Consider the following 22,561-nt stretch of genomic DNA (forward strand, 5'->3'; position numbering starts at 1 on the left):
GGGAGTGAAAATTAAAAGAGAGTCTGATGCTCCAGAGAAGCTTTTTCTTCCCTGCCTCTGACACCTCTCTCGTCCAGCCCTGGGCCGTTTGCTTCAGTTAGTGGAAGGAAATACATGCTTCTTAGCAGAGCAGGACTCAAAGCAAGTAGGAGAGAGGTGAGAGCCAGGATATTGGGTTGGGCAAATGAAAGAAAAAAATAAAAGCACCCTTGAGGAAATTAGAGGCATGTGTTCAAATTCCCATCTAGTTTTTGGATAGCGTTTTTCTGGTAATAAAAATAAAACAATTATTTATTGAACACCCATGGTTTTTATTAGAGGTCTATTACCACTTTACTCTAAATTTTAAAGCATGTACTTTTAAAAACATTTTTAAAGCATTTACTAGAAATCACTGACTTTATGTACATTAGTGCACTGAATCTTCACAATAACCCATGAAATTGTTATTATTTTCAGTTTACAAACCGGAAATTTAGCAAATGAGCTGGAGCAAATTGAGACTGAGAGAGGGTAACTTGCCCAGAATGGCAGCTAGTGTCAGAGCAGGAATTCAAACCTGTCTGCCTCCAAAGCATAATGTAAGGCCTTCTCTCAGCTTCTACACCAAACTGCCTTCCACTTGGTATTTCTCAGTATCTTATCCCACTTTGTCCACAGGCATATCAATGACATTTATTATTCCCATAGAAAACAGACTCAGAAGAGTGATTTCTTTTCTTTTTTCCTTTTTTTTTTTTTTAATTTTTTGCTATTTGACCAAGTTTTTACTTCTTAAATAGTGGCCAATTTAATTGAGAAAGTTATAAAGCAGCAGTGAGCCTCTAAACTAATTAAGGAATTCCTCTACTTACAATCCAGACCAGTAAGTAACCTCATCATTATAACTTATTCCAGGCAAGGTGCAGGGTTAGACAGCAGACACCAAAGAGTCGAGACAGGAAGAAAGGCATGAATGGGGGCAGTTCAAAAGTGTTAAACAGCAGTGCAGGGAAACTTTGAAAATTGGATTTGGATTGACGATGGATCACTCTCAACCTCTTCTTTATTCAAACAGGGCTCCTTACATGCAGATCCAGTTGAGGACCATCCCTGAGACTTGACACTCACTGCCTCTCCAGTGGAGTATATCTGGTAACTGGACTAAGCAGCAGGGTGTGGCAAGCTTCCAAGAAAGGATAACTTTGTTTATAAAATAATATTGTGACCCCTCCTTTGTCAACAAAAGTCACTGTGTGCTGCATGGGAACAACACAGTGGAGTGCAGGTTTGTTTCCTCCTGAATTGGTATAGTTTTTTCCTTTGTTGTTCTCATCTATGCGTGTGTCCAGGGCCACGCAACCTGTGTACCTCAAGGACTCTAGTCTCTAGCATCTTTCCTTGTCTGTCATGACTAGGGAATGACCTCAGGAAAGAGCCCAAATGATGATGAAACAGCCAAATCTCTCCTTCCTCATGAGAGAAGACCAAAACTCTCACCCTTCCAGCACCCCTCCTAACACAAGAGTAGAGGTGTGGGCTATGTCAGTGCATTCCTCCCTTCCACACGCCACCCTGCTTTTCATATCACTTGCTTTCCTCATAGAGCAGGTACTTCCTCTGCTATTTTTTTTTTTTTTTTTTAAGGGGCGGTTAGTGTAGGGAAGGCAGGAAGGCAGGAAGAGTCTCCAGGAGGTGAGCTAGTTGCCAGGCTGCACTGTGGGTCCTGTGCATGGAGTGACATTAACATCCAGGAGAATTTACAACCTCTGCTGGCTCTGGAAGGGTGTTTGTGTGAGAATTGCTGGTAAAACAGAGCTACATGGGAAGGCTTATTTCGTTGGGTGTATATTTTAGTGTTTAGCTAAATACTAAATCTATTTTGGAGTTAAATTGTTTGGGAGCAATGTTTTGTTTTGTTTAGGCTAATAACCTATTGTTAATGTAACTTTATAATAAAAAATATATAATTTCTCATATTAAATGGGAAGATTGGGTGAAATTCCTAGCACGACATTTAGTACTTAGTAATAGGGGTAGAGAATTCAGTGTGTGGCCCAGAGTTGGTACTTGATCTACTCCCCAGGTCAAGCTATTATCCCCTCTTGCCTGCATTCTTGCCACAGCCTCCTAGTCTCTCCACATCATTTCTTGGCCCCCTCCATACAGCAGCCAGAATGTTCTTCTCATCTCCCTAAAGAAGAAATAAACAATCACCAAAAACTCCCTCCATGGCCTTAGAAGCATTCGCTTTACAGAAACAAGCTTTGCGACCTCTGATGAAAAAGTGGGGCAGACCTGAGGCAGCTGTTTGGAGAAGTGAATCAGCATTCTTGCATTTGTTCATCAAAAGCAAATAAACTAGAATGAGACATATTTTCAAGAATTCAAAATGGAGACAGAGGCTACTTAAAAAAAAAAAAAAAAAACTCAAAAGAATTAAAATTTCCAAATAAAGTATCACAGAAAGACAAAACCTATGACCAGAAGTAACACCCACATACTGTCAAATTTAATTGTAAAAGAAAGGGCAGTTTTATTTGTAAAATGCAAATTTAAAAACGATGAGTTGTAATAATATAAAACAAAATGGAATTCATGACAAAAAGTAAGGCAAAGAGGGTAATTTTATATTGACACAGGGCACACTTATCTGAATCAGTAAAACTTCTATGTGCCATATACACTGTATCTCAAGGTAAAAAGAGCTAAAGCAAACACTTCTGGAGAAACCGAAAGGAACATACCTGACACATAGAGGGAGATTTCCACACAACACTCTCTAACCAATCAAACAGACCCAAATTCCTAAGAATATAGAGGATCAATTTTTTTTTTTTTTGTCTTTTTGCCATTTCTTGAGCTGCTTCCGCGGCATATGGAGGTTCCCAGGCTAGGGATTGAATCAGAGCTCTAGCCACTGGCCTACGCCAGAGCCACAGCAACAAGGGATCCGAGCTGCGTCTGCAACCTACACCACAGCTCACGGCAATGTCGGATCCTTAACCCACTGAGCGAGGTCAGGGATTGAACCCGCAACCTCATGGTTCCTGGTGGGATTCGTTAACCACTGTGCCATGGCGGGAACTCCCTAGAGGATCAATTTAGTGGATGTGTATTAAAAACATTTTATTTTTCAAACAGAAGATATACCTTCTTTTCTGTTACCTATGGATCATTTATAGAAGTTGATCATACATGTTTTGCCAAAGAGAAATTCAATAAATATCCCAAAGCAAAAACTATGAGAGGCATATATTTAACTACATTGCATTAAAATTAGAAATTAATAGCAAATGGTTACCAAAAATACAACAATAAGGAAGTTTCTAAAAAGCTTTCACAAGGAATTTAAATATGCAGTATCTGTTCCAATATCTATTGGAAGCTAATGGCAAAGAGACTACAAATGGTGCAGCGTTGGTGGTATAGTGGTGAGCATAGCTGCCTTCCGAAAAGACTACAAATGGAAATGCAGGATGACTCCAGAGGTATATCAGAAGAAAATCCATAGCCTGAAATGCTTTTCTTTCTAAACAAGAAAGAATGATAATCAATAACATAAAAAAAGTATCTAAGGATGGGAGTTCGAGAAAGAACAAAAATAACATAAGCAAATGTGAAAGAGTAGATTTACTAGAGATGTGGTAGAAAGTGAAATAAATCAAAGACATAATTATGATTTCACTCATGTGGAATATTAAAAAAAAAAATGAACAAGCCAAACCAAACAAAAACTAACATGTAGTTATAAAGAATGAAGTAGTGGTTACCTGAGGGGAAGCGGGTGGAGGGGGGGTGGTCAACTGTATGGTAATGGATAGAAACTATTGTTGGTGAGCACACTGTAATATATACAGAAGTTGAAATATAACATTGTACACATGAAACTTCTATAATGTTATAAGCCAAAGATACCTCGATTTTTAAAAAAGATGAAAACCAGAGTCTAAAAATTAAAAAGTTAAAAGATACAGTACAAATTAATACATTAGAAAATCAGAAAAATGGTGAACCCCAGAGGTCGTTTTTTAAAAGAAAAATAAAATGGACAGGCTCTGCAAAGCTAGTGAAGAGGAGAAAGAAATCATTAAGACTTAACATGAGGAATGAGAAAGGTGATAACATAAATTCAGAGATATCTTTAAAAGCTGTATATAACACATTATTAATAAATGGGAAAATGTCAGAAGTTCCTGTTGTGGCTCAGTGGTAATGAACCTGACGAGTATCCATGAGGTTACAGATTTGATCCCTGGCTTCGCTCAGTGGGTTAAGGATCCGGCACTGCTGTGAGCTGTGGTGTAGGTTGCAGGCGCAGCTTGGATCCCACATTGCCAGATCCCACATTGGTGTGGTTGTGATGTAGGATGGCAGCTGCAGCTCTGATTTGACCCCTAGCCCCAGGAACTTCCATATGCCACGGGTGTGGCCTTAAAAAGCAAAATAAATAAATAAATAAATAGGAAAATGTCAAAGTTTATATGTCAGCATACCAAAATTGACTTAAAAGGTACAAGACCTGTCTAGGATTTGGTAGTAAATTCTATTACCTACCAGAAACCAGCTAATTCATGTAATGAATAAGTTGGTGGAAGCTTAAGAATAGATGAATAGAAGGAGGGATGGATGTGTGACTGGAGAAATGGAGAAATGATGATGCTTTGGGTCCTGGGTGTGCGGAATTGGGGATTGGGAAGGAGGCTAAGAATGAAGCAGGAAGAAGGGAGTTTTAAGATTGGGTAGAGCCGATGCTTGACTTCTAGCCAAAATGTCCTTGGCTCACAACCACCTTGGCTCACAGAAATCCTTTCTGAAAACCTCAGGTTGGTCTTTCCTGAAGCTGACAACCCCTGCCCAGGTCTAGATATCCAGTATTCAGAGGCTAATCCAGACAGATCAATTAAGCCAGTAGAACCAGAGAGGCTGACAATGCCTGAACCCTCCTAGTGACCTGCCCTTCCCTCCCCAGCCCCTTAGTCCCTCCCCAGGAGCCCGCAGGTGCAGTCTCTCCAGGGGGCGGTGAGAGCCATGAATAGTAAGGGTTTTAGCTCAAGCACACAGAGGCATTTAGCTGCCCAAACCTAATCCCCCAATAATCGGATTATGTAAATTCCTACTTCAACCCTTTCCCCTGCAAGACCTCGCCCCTAAACTCTCTACACTGGCAGAGCAGGATGGGAGAGGGCCCATCACACTGAAGATTCTCTGCTAAGGGCAACCAAAACAGTTGCCCCCGTTCCAAACATTATAAAACAAACAATAACATGGAAGAAACTTTAGAGGAGAAAACAAATACTGACCCTGGTTTCACTGTGCCACAGATCTGGGTTCCCTTCTCTGCAGTCCTCATCTCATTTTCCCTTGTCCCATCTCTCAGTCCTTGTCCAGTTGTGCACAGTTCCTGTTTTATGCTCTTGTTTCCCTTGGCATCATACATTTCTATCATCTTGCTATGCAGTTGATACAATTCTTTTCTTTATTTCTTTTTTCTTTCTTTCTTTTTTTTTTTTTTTTACAACCATAGAATGCCATTTATGAATACATAACCTCACAGAATTTTGGCTGAGATGAAGGGTAATGTAAGTTCTTGGTTTAAATTCTGACATGTGCACTATCACAATTGAGATACAAAAGGTAGGATGGAAGAGCATGGGCACCACAAGGCACCATGAGGCAGCAGTTCCACTCCATAGCACACAAAGAAGACAGAAGGGCAGAAAGGACAAATCAGGATTGCTTACTCCAAATATTAGATTATGTTCCTAAAGGGCCCTTTGTGCCTATGCATAACTGACCAGTTTATTCTCTTCAACCCATCCTCCAATCTGTCATTGAACACCAGAATGAGCCTTGTAACCTGGAAATCTAAACACGTCACTCCCATGTTTGAGGCACACAGCTAACTGCCTTCACTGCCCTCTCCTCTATACCTATATGTATCATTCCTACCTAGCATTTCTCATCTTACATCCAGACAAATGGGGCATCTGCCTTGTTTTCTATGCTTTAGATGGCCCTGCTCTGGCCCTCTTCCAGTGCCCACCAGGTACCCCTTTCCCACATTCTAGACCACATTCTGGGTATCCAGAACCCCTACATTTCTGCTCAAATGGCCACAAGCCCTTTTTCAGAGCCTGCACAGGGCTGTTCCATAGATCCATGTGGGCTGGGAGTCCACGTCATATACACAAGGCCCTTCACAGAACAGGACAGAGCTGGGGGTGGGAAAAGAATGAGGATGGGGATGGAGTCTCCATTTGTCCTGGGCCCCAGAGATGTCAGAGGCAGCCCTACCTCAAGATACAGTTAAAATATCACCCCTCCCATGAGCAACTGCTGATCCCCCAGGTGGAATCTTTCCTTCTCTAACTCCAATTTCATACTCTCTGGCACTCAGGACCATCTGTCATGTATCTAGTCATCTTCATTGTGTCCTCTTCCTCCCAAAGACTGTGAACTCCTTGAAGGCGGATACAGAATCTTCTCCCCTTTCTTGCCCTCTGAGAACCTAGCAATTGGTGCAACAGCTTTTTTATTTATAATATGAACAGTATTCATTTTTTTTGAGGGGGGGGACAAAAACCCCCAAATCTCAGCAGTTTACAACAGCAAAGATTTATTCTTCTCTAGTGTTACATGAAGGTTGTGGTTAGCTATGGGTTAGCTCCATGGCTTCCTGGCTGAGAGAGCAACCCCAAACATCATTTTCTCACAACTGAGCCCAACCAGCCATCACTCTTAAAAGTTTCTGCTCCATCACCACCACATCAAGTCTGCTCACATTCTGTTGGCTGATGCAAGTCACATGGCCAAGTCGGAAAAAGGATGGGGCTGGGAAGTGCTCTCCCTTTCCCTACAGGGATTCTCAGCCAGTCACATGGCAATGGGCAGGGCTGTATAACCTCTTACAGGGAAGTGAGTCAGTAGTTGTAATCAAATACAATTTACCACAGTAAACTTTATAATAGTCTGACTGTGTGCTAGGCACAGTGCTAAATTCTTTACCTGTTTGTTTTTCTCATTTAATCCTCATAATCCTTTCATCATTGTCCTCATTTTAGAGGTGAAAAAATTGAGGCAGAGAGAAGTTACATAATTTTCATACAGTCACACAAGTGAGTAGATTGGGGATTTCAACCTGGGTAATACAAATCCAGAGTCCTTTGCTCTTATCCCCTAAGCTTTAATGCATTTGTGAATTTATTGTGCCAGACCCTAGCTGGGTCCTTCAGAGAATGTGATATGTAGAAGTTTATTGCTTATCCATTCATTTATCAACCTACATTTGAAGAACACCTGTTCACTGGGGTTGGAGAGGAAACAAACAAGATAAATAAGAAAAATATTACTAAATGCAGTGAGTGCCAAGGAGAAGAACAAAGCAGGGCAGAAAGATGAAGAGTCCTGGGTGTGAAGGTGCAATTTTAGGTATCAGAGATTCAGAGAATCCTGTTTGAGAAGGTGACATGTGAGCAAAGACCTAAAAAATGCCAATTCCATAAGGCAGAAAAATTTCTTTTATTGTAAAGTTGTATCCCTAGTGCCTACAAGAGGCACTGGCCCAGAGTGGGTACTCAATTGGCCCAGAGTGGGCACTCAATAATAATTGCTGAATGAATGAAAGGAGGTGAGGGAGAGAACTGTGAGGCTAACTTGGGGGAAGAGTGTTTCAGGCAGTGGAAACAGTGCAAAGGCCCTGAGGCAGGAGGGTGCCTGGTGTGTTTCTGAAATAGCAGGGGTCAGAGTGACTAGAGCTGAGTGTCCCCCAGGGAGAGAAGGAACAAAAAAGTCAGGTAGATGGTATCTGGGAGGCACTGCAATTACTTCAGCTTAAGTCTGAATGAAATGGGGAGACAGGGAAAGGTTTTGAGTGAGAAGTGGCAGGAACCTGATTTGCTTGGGTTTTCCTAGGCTCATTCTGGGTGATGTTGGAGAATAGGCAGAAAGAGGAAAGTGCAGAAGCAGGAAGGCCAATGAAGCCACCCTGAAATACCAAGTCCCCCCCTCCCCCGCCCCGCCCCGCGCCCACCCGGGTGCTCTGGAAACTGAGATGATAAATCCGGGAATCTGTCCAGTGCAGTGATGATTTAACTTCTCTGTACATCTTAATCTCCTCGGGATACTTATCAAAAAGACAGATTTTGGATGCCATTCTCTGAAAACCTGATCTGGTGGGTCAGGGTCGCGGGTGTTGAAATCCACCTCCCCTCACCCATGATTCTGAAGCAAGTGGTTCTGGAGCTGCAGTTGGAGACTCACTGAGGCTGAAACGACTGACATCTGATGAGCTGGCCACAGGGCACAGACTTTCTGAGGTTTATAGACATTGGAGAAGAGAGCTGGTAAACCGCTGGCCATCCTCGGCCAGCCTCTGCCAGCCTCGCTGTGGTCCGAGTGGGTGGCAGAACCCCCTCCCCTTTCAACGCCTTAAACAAAGCAGGGTCTCCTTCCGCCTCTGCTTGGTTTCTAGGGCGCAGGGAGGCTGGTCCAGAGAAGCTAGGGCGCAGGGGTGGGGAGGGACCTGCAGAGTCCTGGGCGTGAACGGCCTGGAGACAAAGGGCGGGGTCCTATAAAGGCTCAACAGAGGCGAGGCGCCCAGACGAGGGCTTACCCGGCCAGCAACGGTGACGGTGACAAATACTGCACGGGCTCCCGGCTCCGACGGAGGTGCGTGGACTCCGAGAGGGACGTGGGCGCCACCGGGGTTTATGCGCCAACGAGTCTCCGGCACAGGTCCCAGCCGCACTCGCCCCAGAGGGCAGGGGTGTGGAGGTGACTTGGTGGCAGCCACCAAAGAGACTCGGTGAGAAGACCTGGGGTCTTTCCGCGGGGCAGGGGCAGTGGCAGTGGCGCGTGTTGTCGGGGCTGCTGAGCCTTGATGTGCGACCCCCTAGGGCATCTCCGAGGGACGTTTAGGCAGCTTCTGCGTCTCGGTGAGAACTCCCAGAACCCCTCAGGTGTCTTTAGCCGAGATGCTTACCTGGACGCCCGAACTTGTAAGTCATTAGGCGGGCACTGCCGGCCAGGGGGAGCAAAACTTAGAAAAAGGGATAAACCGGGAAGTGAAGCGGTCAAGGGCAGTTGAGCTGGGTGGGCGGTGAGGTGCTGAGGTTTGAGGGCATTTTGGATCAGGTGGCATTCCCAGTGCGCCATGTGCCCATTCAAAGACCCACAGTCATAGTAAATGTACTTATTAAAATATCAACATGTAGAATTGTCTAGTGAGAAGAGTAATTGCATAATAGTATGTATCGTGATTTTTAAAGATTTTATTTTCTTTCTTTTTAGGGCCACAAGTGCAGCATATGGAAGTTCCGCGTTTGGGACCTATACATCACAGCTCTCTGCTTAATTCACTGAGTGGGACCAGGGATGAACCTGTGTCCTCATGGATACTAGTCGGGTTCATTTTTGCAGAGGCACAATGGGAACTCCCAGGATACATATTTTTACATAAAGGATACACACACTCCCCCAATGAAAAGGCTACTGCTTAGGAATGACATTGAACAGGTAGAGGGATGGAGCTGGGGGCTTTTATTTTTTGCTTTATCATTTGTGTACTGCTTGATTTTTTTTTTTTTCCTTAGTGAGCCTGTGTTACTTCTATAATAATTTCTAAAGGCAAAGCTGTGCCTAGTATTGGAGGTTAGGCACTTTCCTCTAACCCAATTGTATAAACCACCTTTCACCGCCCTCTTTCTGGATGGTATTTTCACTTACTTAAAAAAAAAAAAAAAAAAAAAAAAAAAAAGACAGAAGAGACAAATACATAGGACCAAATGTCAGTAGGAGAAATTTAAAATCTTATGACAAAAGAGCAGTGTAAATCTGAGTTCCTGGGTCAGGCTGCCATAGGAATGTTAGCTGTACTTCTGTGCTGTAACCTTTCTAGTTAACCTGGGCTCTGTGTCCAGAAAACACCCACAGAAAAAAGGAGCAGCTCCTATCTGGGGCGTTGGTTACCTTCCCTGGGGGCACAGCTGTTGTCCTCTTCTGCAGTAACCTGCTACCTTCCATGGGGACAGTATAGAGTCTGTGCACAGCTATATTCCTCTTCAGTTTACCATGACAGTCCTTCTGCCCAGACATTCTTAACCTGGGGACCATGACACCCACCCAGTGGGGGTGTGTGGAGAGAATTCAGGGGTTCTATATATCCGGATGGGAAAAAATTATCTTTGTGTCTATTAACCTTTAATCTAAATTTAGCATTTCCTATATTTATGAATGTGACTAATAAACTATAGTGGCAACTAGCAAAGCTGATGACTTTGTCATCAAAAGAAATCATAGAAACTTTCAACTCAGATTACAGATGTTACAGGTCTGAAAAATCACTTACATATCACTACTTAAAAATCATGGTAACAATTCTAATTATTTAATGTGTTAAAAGTGAAGCACAGGTATTACTGTATTGCATTTAGAATTATTTTAATACCTATTAAGTGTAATTGTTTTTTATGTTTCTATTTTAATTCATGCATTTAAAATTTATACTCTGAGAAGGGAACCAAAGACTTTTTCCTTTATGAATCTGAAATCATTGTTCTGAGACAATATCCTCCCCAGGCTTCCCTAGACTGCAAAAAGGTCCATGGCACAAAAAAGGTTATGGACCCCGACTCAGCAGGAGTCAGTGGTGACATAGATGCATAAATACTCAGGCTTGGGACCCAAGTTCTGACACGCAGGGATGTGTGACCTGGGACAAAAAGCTTCACCCTGTTTCAACAGCTGTCAGAAGTTCTCAGATTCTGTGGCATCTGGAGTGTTTTTTAAGCCCTTAAATTACTCTGAATCAAGATTAGCAGCAATCAGTCCCTGCAAATGGAAAAACACTAAATGCCATTTTCCTTTATTTACTAAGTACTTTAGTAATTTTCCAGTGACTTCTACTTTGAGTTTTTCTAGCTTGTTAAATCACTGATTTCTATTTCCCCCTATGGAGAAGGAGAATGACACACTTGAGCATAAATCAACAAGTAATTATTAAGCACATCCTAGGATGGCCATGCTACATTTCAGAAGCCTGCCATCTCTTCTCCCCACTTCCTCTGTCTGCTTCTGGCACAATAGCATGGAGCCCTCTTGGAAGAGAACACCAGTTAGTTTATCCAGCCTAATCTTTTTCTTCCTAGCTTGAAAAAGACCCCCCATGGGACTGGTGAATGAGCTAAAGCCTCTTTTGACAAGAGAAGCTTAAAAGTAACTTTGTTCCCATAGTCCTGGCTCCTAGGTCTGAGCAAAATTGGAGAGTTGTTTTTTTTTTTTTAAATACTCTTGATTTAGGTCCACACTTTCATATTTTAGGTGTAATTGCTGTAATTGGGTACAAATTGACAACCTCATATTTTCATTGCAGATCCAAAGGCAAGTTATTTAGAAATTACCTAGGTTAGATGAAAGGCAGGGCATTATGGCATTTCAGCACGGAAAGAGGCCTTAGGGATAACCCTTTTCAGTTTGGAAGCCCTATAGAGTGCCTAAGTTAAGTTCTGTTTCTCTGCTCCTACAGCCCCTGTGCTTCTCTCTGTGTGTCACAAGGCAGTGGGCTTCTCAGTGTCCTGCAGCCAACATAGTATCTGGCAGATGAGGTTAGTGAGAGTTGTACTAAAGCTGTCTTATTGCATTTGAACATGGGTCTGACCAGCAGTGTCTCCACAGAGAGAGGAAGTAGACCTAAGTGGCTAGTGGAGGAAGCTGAGGCCAGCCAGTGAACTTGAACTGCCATGATTCTCTTTACCACTGGGTCCTCAGAACAGCACTGGCCTCTCCAACCCAGACAGAAGCAGGAAAGGCAATTAAGAATCTGTGTGGGGAGATGTCCTGGGGGCCTATAGGTGATCGAAAAATGCTATTCTCTGGAATAATAACACATCTGTTTAGGGAAGGGAACTCTTATTAAGCACCTATGTGCCAAGCACATTGTGTCTCATTTGTATATTTATATAGTGCCTCTTTTAATCCTCCCAAGAACCCTCTTGATGGGTTTATTTCTATTTTCTGGAGAAGAAAACTGAAGTTTAAAGAAGTTAACTGGGAGTTCCCGTCGTGGCTCAGTGGTTAACGAATCCGACTAGGAACCATGAGGTTGCGGGTTCGATCCCTGCCCTTGCTCAGTGGGTTAATGATCCGGCGTGGCCGTGAGCTGTGGTGTAGGTTGCAGACGCGGCTCAGATCCAGCGTTGCTGTGGCTCTGGTGTAGGTTCGACCCCTAGCCTGGGAACCTCCATATGCTGCGGGAGCAGCCCAAGAAATGGCAATAAGACCAAAAAAAAAAAAAAAAAAAAATTAAAGAAGTTAACTGTTTGTCTCAGAATCATGTAACTAGGAAATTAGAAGCTGGGATTTAAAGCCCAATCTCTCTACATTAAGCCCACGAATTTTTTTCTATTATGAAACAAATAATATATGAATTTTTTTTATTACAGAACTGTAAAATAATGCCAAAGTACATAGAATAAAAACCACATCTCCTGTTTCTGTCTTCCCCCAACCCACTGTCCTTCTCCAAGGAAGCACTGTTGACAGTTTGGCCTGAATCTTTCCAGATATTTTGCTCTGCATACACACACACATACACACACACACACCGCATTGTATATTCTTATAGAGCAAAATATATAAAGTTCAGACCTTCTCTCCTGCACTGTAGCTTCTTCATTAGGACAAAAAAAATATGTTACATTGAACATTTGCTTTTCTCTGTTTTCTTTGTGGGTATAATCATTTAACATTTATTGAACACTTACTGTGTGCCAAAGATTGCACTCAGGTGCTTTATATCATTTTATATGTCCTCACAAGTAGTACCCTGAGTTGCCCTTTACTTATGAGGCATTTGAAGCACAGAGAGGTTAAGAGATTGCTCAAGGTCACAGAGCTAGGATGAGTAGAGCCAAAAGCCAGATCAGGGTTCTAGTTCCCTAGCCAGTGCTCCTAACTACCATGGCCGACTGATGGCCAACTCCTGCAGAATTAGGGACTGGAAGTGATAGTGAGTGACTTGTTTGAATTAACTGGATCACCATTTGGTCCCTATGGAACGGCAGAGATTCAAACACTCTGTGTAGTGAAATAACTTCTTGAAACTGTCTTTGTCCCTAGGCCAGTCCCAGCAATGTCCACAATGCTGTCATTACAGCCAGTGCCGCTCACATCTGAATACAGTGTGAGTTAATATGTGGAAACAGCACCTGGCACAATGCAAGTGCTCAGTTTGCTCTTATTTTTCCTTACTTTCTAGTTCATGCCATGCTTTCATGTGCAGTATTCCATTGAGTCCTTACAACAACCCTGTGAGGAGAAAATTGTATCATTAACCCATTTGATAAGTGAGGCTCAGGGGAAGTGACCTGTGCAGTGCCTCATGGCTGACTAATGTCTGATGTTGTAATGGGAACACACATCTATGTCTCAGGGAGAAGGTGCTCCCGCCCACCACCACTATGCTATTTTGCTTTCCTGCTGTGCTTTACCCCAGGATGGCAGGTATCTTGTATGTGAATATACTGCTTCCTTCTGTTTTTTTCTCGTTTATGAATTTTATTTATTCTTTTATTGAAGCATATTGATATACAAGTTATAAAAGTTATAGGCGTATAGGATAATGGTTCACAATTTTTGGAAGTTATACTCCACTTATAATTATTATAAAATATTGGCTACATTCCCTGTGCTGTACCATACATCCTTGTAGTTTATTTTATACATAATAGTTTGGACCCCTTACTCCCCTAAATACTGCTTCCTTCTTAGACTAAATTTTGCTCGGTCCCAGAGCTCCTGTTTGGAGAGTAGAGCAGCATTCTCAGCATTGGCTGCATGTGGAGATCACATGGAGGAATATGGCTTGGATCTCACTTTGAGAAAAAACTTGCAGTTCAGCTGTGAGAAGTGCAGGTAACTGACAGCCTTTAGGGGCAGCTCTCTGGATGAGCCTCTGTTCCTGCAGCAGACCCCAGTCCATGACTGAGCATGGCAGCGCTGCCATCGTGATCTGGCCAGTTTTGCACAGTGGGGTATCCCCTACAGGCAGTCTTTGCCCCAGAGCTCTCTGTGGGTTGACTGCCACTTTCTCAGGTCTTCATTGCAGCCTGAAGTTCTTTTGGCCAGTTTTGCTGCCTCCCTGCTTTCATTTTTGCAGGTGCCCGATGTGCATTGTAGTCTGAAGACATTCTCTGCCCAATTCTGCTTTCTTTCCTTTTTATCTTTCACAGGCCTTAACTCCCAATAAACTGCTTGTACATCCAATCCAACCTGGCATCTGCTTCCTGGAGGACCCAGCTGATCGACCTGTGGAGTTTTAAAAAATACCAGTGCCCCCAGAGATTTTTATTTAGTCTAGGGTGCAACCTGGGTGATTCCAATGAACAGCTCAAGTTGAGGGCCACTGAAATAGAAGAAAAGTTGAGGGGCAGAAGTTCCAAGTGTTTTAAGTTAGAAAAGGATCTGCTTTCTGGCATCATCACTGATGTGGCTTGAGTCACTGCTGAAGCGTGGGTTCAGTCCCAGAAACTTCCAAACGCTGTGGCCCTGGCCAAAAAAGAAAGAAAGAAATGGATCTCCTTTCTCACAAGTCAGTGGGGCTTCAACAAACCATTTATTTAGGTTCTTTTCAAAGAATGGGCCCACCTTTTCCTACCATACATGCCAATTTTTCTTTTCCCTCTTTTTAGGGCCATACCTGTGGCATATGGAAGTTCAGGCTAGGGGTTGAACTGGAGCTGCAGCTGCCGGCCTACATCACAACCACAACAACATAGGATCTGAGCATGTCTGTGACCTACACCACAGCTCACATCAATGCTGGGTCCTTAACCCACTGAGCAGGGCCAGAGATGGAAGCTGCATCCTCATGGATACTAGTCGGGTTCGTTTCTGCTGAGCCACTATAGGAACTCCCCATACAAGCCCATTTTTAACCCTCCAGCTCCTTGCTGTAATGTGTTTCCTTCCACACCTGGGCAGTTAACACAGACAACAGGTGTGGAAGGAAACCGGCATTTTGAGAGGCACCTACCGAATCCCTGACATTGTACATGACGCTATATATGACTTATCTCAGATATTTGGGGCATTCACCTACAAACTCATATCCTCAGGAAAGCACCCCCACCCCCCCAAAAAAAATAAAAGAAAGGTAGAATTTAGGGAAAAGTTCAGTGGCATTGACTTGACTATTTTGGTCTTGCTGTGATTTTTGGATTTGCTCCTTAGTGTGTGGGACCTTGTGTTGTGATCTTTAAGTGCTTGTGTATGTGTTACCTCTTCCATCAGAACACCCAGTAAGCTCCTTGGGCACCAGTACCCCATCCAACCATGTCTACGAACCCAGATCATAGTAAAGGGCCTGGCACAGAGCAGGTCTACAGGAAGGGTTAAAATAAACGAACAAAGGCAGCAAGAACCAAGAGATTATAGCAGGCTTGGTTAAAGAAAAACAAGATATCAGGAATACTCAATAGCTCACAAATCATTTTTATTTATAAATATGTTCATTATTTTGTTGTATTTATTCCCCAGCACTTTTATAGCCATTACTATGTCAGGTACTGTTATAAGTGATTTACAAATACTAACTTATTTAATTCTCCTAATAGCCTTTTTTTTGTTGTTGTTGTTGTTGTTGTTGTTGCTATTTCTTGGGCCGCTCCCGCGGCATATGGAGGTTCCCAGGCTAGGGGTTGAATCGGAGCTGTAGCCACCGGCCTACGCCAGAGCCACAGCAACGCGGGATCCAAGCCGCGTCTGCAACCTACACCACAGCTCATGGCAACGCCGGATCGTTAACCCACTGAGCAAGGGCAGGGACCGAACCCGCAACCTCATGGTTCCCAGTCGGATTCGTTAACCACTGCGCCACGACGGGAACTCCCCTAATAGCCTTTGTCTACCACCAATGCTGAAGGAGTTTGGCGAGGGAAGGTCATGGGGACTCTGGGATGGTCTGGACGGCTTTATAGCAGTGAAAAGGAGGATTTGATCTGCTTTTTAAAGAATGTGTAGAAATAGGCAAGAAGGTATTGAGCAGGGAATTCAAAGGACAGAAAATGGCATGTGCAAAGGTGTGGAGTTAAGAATATATTCCTCTTTGGGGGAACAGGAAGGGGCCCTCTGCCCAGGTTGCTGAGACTGTCGTAGGCAGCAAACTGAGCTATGAGCCAAGAGCACCAAACATCTGGTAGCTGGGCTTTGGCTTGTTTGTGGATGCACCATGTAGCTTCCCATTAACTCGTGTTAATCCAAGCCACCTAAACAAAGGGGCCCGTGCTGCTAAGAATTAAAAATGGCACAGTTAAAATTGGGCAATACATGATAATAATCACCTCTCCCAGGGTTGGAAAGGTTATCCAAATTCAACCTTGGGGAGCCTGGCTATCTTTTGCAGCATTCATGCCAAATCATCACCCCTACCTTCCCATTCTTTTTTCTTCTTTTGTCATGCTAAATAACCCCACTTCTGTCCTTCAGGCAAATGGGTTTCAAGACTCTTCATCACCCTGTTCATCCTCCTCTAAATGTGGTCCAGTCCCAATATGTTAGCTCTCACCACAGTGGACCCCCTCCTGCAGGTAAAATTGGAGCTAAGGACAGTTGTGCTGCCATCTTCTTCATTCCAAATATTATCCTGTTAATGAAACCTAGGACCACTGTGCCCTCCCTCCTCTTCTCAAAAAAGCTATGTTCAATTCCCTATTAGCTAAATTTGTATTTTATCCACACGTACTCAATCATACACTGTGCTTGATTATGAATAATTAGGAAGAGTTGGTTATAAAAGAATTCATGGGGGTATTAGTCTTCAAAACAGCTGGAGAGAAAGGCTGAAGGAAGGTGTTCTTATCCTGCCCTTCTTTCTGCCACATTTTCTTTCCTTGCTGAAAGAAGGACTCAAAGCACCTTCAAGTGAGGAAATGCAGTTCCTAAAATCTGGGTGGAGAAGATTAGTCTCAAGTTGCTGGCAGGACATGTGCTACCTACCAGGCCTCTGACAAGGTGTTGGCGCTCAGGGCCCTTTCTCTTCCTTGTCTCAGGAACTCCAACATGACCGGGAAGATCTTCACAAATACCCGAGAGCGATGGAGGCAGCAGAACGTCAACAGTGCCTTCGCCAGGCTGAGGAAGCTCATCCCCACTCACCCTCCCGACAAGAAGCTGAGCAAAAACGAAACGCTTCGCCTGGCAATGAGGTACATCAACTTCCTGGTGAAGGTCTTGGGGGAGCAAAGCCTACAGCAAACTGGAGTGGCTGCCCCCGGAAACATTCTGGGCCTCTTCCCTCAAGGACCCCACCTGCCAGACAGGACTCTCCTTGGTGACTAACAGGTTCCATCGCCTGGCCCAAGCCACCACCTTCCATAGTGGGACTCTGGCTGTCATTACCCTGGGCACTGGTTCAGAAGTCACTAGCTGTCAACAGCGATTTGCATATTCCCCAGTTAACTTGATGAATAATGTGTGAGGCACGAATTTATGTTTCATAGGAGGTGGCTTAGGGTCAGCTGCAGGATGCTGAAAGGGGGCCACGAGGGCTTGGGAGTCCACCATCTCCTGGCGGTTCAGGCAGAGCAGCCTGTCTTTGTCTATTTTATAATTCCAAGTTCTGTATAAGATGTTGTTTGAAAAAAAAAAAAACAACAACTATAGGTTAAAAACTTGTTTGAAAAATCACTGTTTCACTCAATATGTTTTCATTTATAAGAAAGGACTTATATCATAATGGATCTTGGATGAATTGAAAATGCTTCCCTCCAAACATATTTTAAAGTTTATTTTGAAAAATGGGGGTATTTGATCAAGGGTGAACAACACAGGCAAACAAAAAGATAACCCCTGCAGATACCAACCTGGAGACTTGTGGGAAAATCTGTGGAGGAAAAACCCTTCTGACACATGAGGATCACAGGAAGGCAGCAGATACATGCAGAAGTGCCCTGCATCCTTATCTCTGTGGAAATGTGAGGCCTCACTTGCATCAGGCTGTTATATATATGTTATATCGAAAGCAAATGTTGGATTATATTTGTGATAGGCAAAGACGTGATAATTTATGACTGTTTACAGTTTTCTTATGAAAACAGCTAAAATAGGTTTTCTAACACCTTAGTTTCACATGTTAGATATTAGATACTAAAGTTTTTAATTCAGCCTGAGTTTGTGCTGATTTAAGACCTGTAACAGTCAAATATAATTATGAAGACCTAAATATTACCTCTTAACAACTCATTTAACAGAGAGTGTAGCAAAAGATTTAGAGTATGTAGAGAATGTAATACCAGACTCTAATGAATTAATGAACATGTAATTTGTCTTCTCTGCTATGGAGCATTATGCTGGGAGGGGCAGTACCCATAAATGAATGAAATAGCATGGATCTGACAGAACTTACCATCACATGGCTACCCTGATGATGCTTGGATTCAAAGGTGAATCCCATTGTTGAGCCCAGAATACAAAAAAATGTCATTTGATTGTCTCTGGGACATTTTATTTCCTCAAAGTTCTTGATGGTACATCAATTTTAAAACCTTCTGAACTACAGATAGGAAATTGATGGATTTGAGATTATGAGTTTCCATTGTATACACTATGGAGGAATTTAAATTTTATGCCACTCTAGAAAGAAGATATTTGATTTATGAAAGGCTGAAATGACCTCTTTGGTTTGGTGGTAAGAAGAAATCTGGATGAGGCTCTGTCAAAATCTCATTCCCCCAAAATAGCAAGGTCATAATGTCATTAAATTCTACTCAGCATTCATACTTGTAACACAATGCGTTTATCAGAACAGTACATTTTCCAACTAAGTCCTTCTTTTCACCTGCATTCAGTGGATGTCCCCACAGACTCAGAATGGTCCAAGGAAACACATAAGTACAGAGACCAGGGGATTTCCCTTGAACTTGCATTTCTTTCTCATGAGCTTATGTGAACTTAAATTTGCCCCAAACTATCAGTAAGAATACATCTCAAAGCTTTGATAACAGTTGTCAATTGAGTAATATTGCTTACTCTCTCACCTGGCATTAAATCAAAGTACTTTTGACAGTTTTTTTTATATTAGCCTCATTTTAGCATCTTGCTGAGGAAGGCACAGACCTCTTTGCCTGAACACAGGATTTTATTGCTCTTCTCAGAGTGAGTGCACTTCTGTGCTGTCAGGGCCATGTCTGTTGTGCACTTAGGGCCTTTACACTGAAATGTCTAACCAAGCACTCCGGAAAGTTGTAAGGCGATTTGGTATCCTTAAATGGGGAGAAACCCTATAGGAAATCCTTATGATAAATGAATAGTCATTTAAAATATTACTTAATGTAATTCATCTCTTAAATTATTTCTTTTGCAAGTTGGATTTTGGTCTATCAAGTTGTGTTAGGTTAAAGTGACTGTCAAAAGGAATTGTAGGTACACGTAGACCAAAACCTTGGCAAGTTATCTGTGAGACTGGAAGCTAGTTCTTAAATCATTCCACAGCTTTCCATGGTGTCCTGTACTTATGGCTTGGTGATTTCAGTAATAAGAATTTATGGTTCAAATGAATTATAGTTCACTGATCTCTTTATGGATCATTTCAGCCCAACAGAAAAGTTTAGACAGACTTTAAAACTCATCTGTGCTACTCTGTTACTTGAAAACAAGTGTTTGTTCTATTATGGGCACCACTGAAAACTTCCAGAAACGAGGTATAAACAAGTCCATTTACTTATGTAGATCATTAGATTGGCTAATTCTACTCTTCATTTTATAGAGGAGAAAACAGTCCAGATGGTTTTGAAGTAACTTTCCAGCAGTCACATGAATGGGTAGTGGAAACCCAGGACACTGTGGCACATCTCAGTCTTTCTAAGCTCTGTTTAGTCCCTAAGAATTTTAGGATTGAAAACAGACAAGCACAGAATTAGACTCATCTCTTTTCGATGTTGTTCAGTAATCTTCTTTATATGTCTTTTAATTGAAATTGAATTATTGTACTTTGTAGAATATGATTAGAGGTACCAACCAAAGGTTTTATTTGTTGATGTGTTTTGTGAGTTTTTAATCATTGATCCTTATGTGCTATTTAACTATTTATTGAAAATAAGTTTTTTAAGAAAAGAAATTGTTCTTTTTTATTTTTGGAAAGTATTTCAAAAATTTACTACCCACTTAACCTATAGATTCAGTGCAGTCTATATCAAATTACCAATGGCATTCTTCACAGAACTAGAGCAAACAATTTTAAAATTTGTGTGGAAACACAAAAGACCCCGAATAGCCAAAGCAATATGGAAATGGAGGAATCAGGCTCCCTGATTTCAGACTATACTTCAAAGCTACAGTCAACAAAACAGTATGGTGCTGGCACCAAAACAGAAATATAGATCTGTGGAACAGAATAGAAACCTCAGAGATAAACCTACTCATCTACAGTGAACTAATCATTGGCAAAGGAGGCAAGAATATACAATGGAGGAAAAACACTCTCTTCAATAAATGGTGCTGGGAAAACTGAACAGCTACATGTAAAAAAATCAAATTAGAACTTTCTCTAACACCATACACAAAAATAAAATGGATTAAAGACCTAAATGTAAGGCCAGATACTACAAAACTCCTAGAGGAAAACACAGGCAGATCACTTTGACGTAAGTGACAGCAATATCTTTTTTGATCCACCTCCTAGAGAAATAAATACCAAAATAAACAAACTGGACCTGATCAAACTTAAATGCTTTTGCACAGCAAAGGAAACCTTAAACAGAATGAAAAGACAATCCACAGAATGGGAGAAAAATTTTTGCAAGTGAAGCAACTGACAAAGGATTCATCTCCAAAATATACGAATATCTCTTGCAGTTTTATATCAAAAAAAAAAAACAACCCAATCAGAAAATGGGGAGAATATCTTAACAGACATTTCTCTGAAGAAGACAAATGAGCGAAAAGCCCATGAAAACATGCTCAACATCAATAATTATTAGGGAAATGCAAATCAAAACTGTAATGAGACATCACCTCATACTAGTCAGAATGGCCATCATCAAAAAGTCTATAAATAATAAATGCTGGAGTGGGTGCAGAGAAAAGGAAACCCTCCTACACTGTTCGTGGGAATGTAAATTGGTGCAATCATTACGGAGAACAATATTGCGGTTCCTCAGAAAACTAAATATAGAATGACCACATGATCCAGCAGTACCACTCCTGGGCATATATCCAGAGAAAACCATAATTCGAAAAGATACAGGCAACCCAGTGTTCATAGCAGCACTGTTTACAATAGTTGAAACATGGAAATATCATAAGTGTCCATCAACAGAGGAATGGATAAAGAAAATGTGGTACATATATACAGTGGAACATTAGCCATAAAAAAGAATCAAACAATGCCATTACAGCAACAGGGATGAACCATATTAAGTAAGTACCATATTAAGTAAGTCAGAGGAAGACAAAAATCATATGATATCACTTACATGCAGAATCTAATAAAAATGATAACACGAGGACTTATAAAATAGAAACAAACTTGCTGATCAGTTATATCTGATTCATTTTGCTGTACACCTGAAACTAATACAACATTGTAAATCAATTATATCACAATAAATTTTTTTTTAATTTACTAAGCACATATATCCACTCTCTCCATCCTCACAGCCACTGTTCTGGCTTTGAACCCCAGTCCCCCTATTGTCTTTAGTCTAGAAAAAAATCTAGTGTCCCCTAAGTAGTGCCTCTACCTCATCACTTCACCTTTCACACAGCTCCGTAAGTGTCCTTCTCAAATTCACAGCTGTGGTCAGAGTGCTCCACTGCTATCAAAGCTTCAGTGTCTTGTCCACCAGACTGAGGCAGATGTCATATCCCAGCAAACCAGACCTCAGCAGCCTACCCAATGTATCCCTTCCCTTCACCTCCCACAGTTGCCTGAATATATTATAGATGCTAATGAAACTGCTTCACCTGATGGTCCCCAAACATGCCCCACTCTTCAATACCTCTGACTTTACTCTTAGGAGTCCATCTGCTTGCATTAAATTCCACTTGCTAAAATCCTTCATGACTGATCTTAAATACCACTCTTTCAGGAAGCTTAAGATGAGCTTGACTCATCGTAAATGTTAGGTTTGCCGAGGGAGGAACTTGCAAGGCCAAGTTTGTAAAGCAAAAGAGATTTATTAAGGCATCCAAGGGGCATGGGCTGAGCTCAAGGTGGCACCAGCTCTGACTGTGAGGAGGTGCTAGGCTTATAAAGGGTCTGTGGTGGGAATCTGTGGCTGGATGGAGTTCATGGCAGGAACTTGTAGCAGGAACGATGCGGAAGGAGGGGAAGGTCAAGAGAGGGGTAGGGGGTTGAGTCTCACGACAGAGGGCAGTTAATCCTTGTAGGGGGTTAATCTATGCAGGCAGTTGTTTTCCGCAGGCCATTGTTTCTTGCTGCCCAACTTGAGCATCCACATTCTGGGAGAGGGTGTCTGCAGCAGGTCTCCAAGGTGAACGGCCACATTTGGGGGTTGGGATTTGTCTCCATCCTCCCAGGAACATATCAGTAAACACCATCTCTTATATGAAGTCCTCTTAGATTTCC

General features: G+C 42.2%; 1 protein-coding gene across 2 annotated transcripts; it reads left to right on the forward strand.

Annotated features, from left to right (window-relative positions):
- TAL2 (TAL bHLH transcription factor 2) lies at positions 8,325-20,072 on the forward strand. 2 transcript variants are annotated; one of them, XM_013986329.2, is made up of 2 exons: positions 8,325-8,785; positions 17,025-20,072. In XM_013986329.2, the coding sequence occupies exons 1-2, from the start codon at positions 8,691-8,693 to the stop codon at positions 17,311-17,313; spliced, it is 384 nt and encodes a 127-aa protein (XP_013841783.1). In that variant the 5' UTR covers positions 8,325-8,690; the 3' UTR covers positions 17,314-20,072. The 2 variants fall into 2 exon arrangements, with proteins under 2 accessions (XP_013841783.1, XP_005654581.2); XM_005654524.3 differs by having other exon boundaries at positions 8,325-8,649.

Source organism: Sus scrofa, chromosome 1 (assembly GCF_000003025.6).
Source record: "Sus scrofa isolate TJ Tabasco breed Duroc chromosome 1, Sscrofa11.1, whole genome shotgun sequence".
In the NCBI taxonomy this organism is placed as follows: domain Eukaryota; kingdom Metazoa; phylum Chordata; class Mammalia; order Artiodactyla; family Suidae; genus Sus; species Sus scrofa.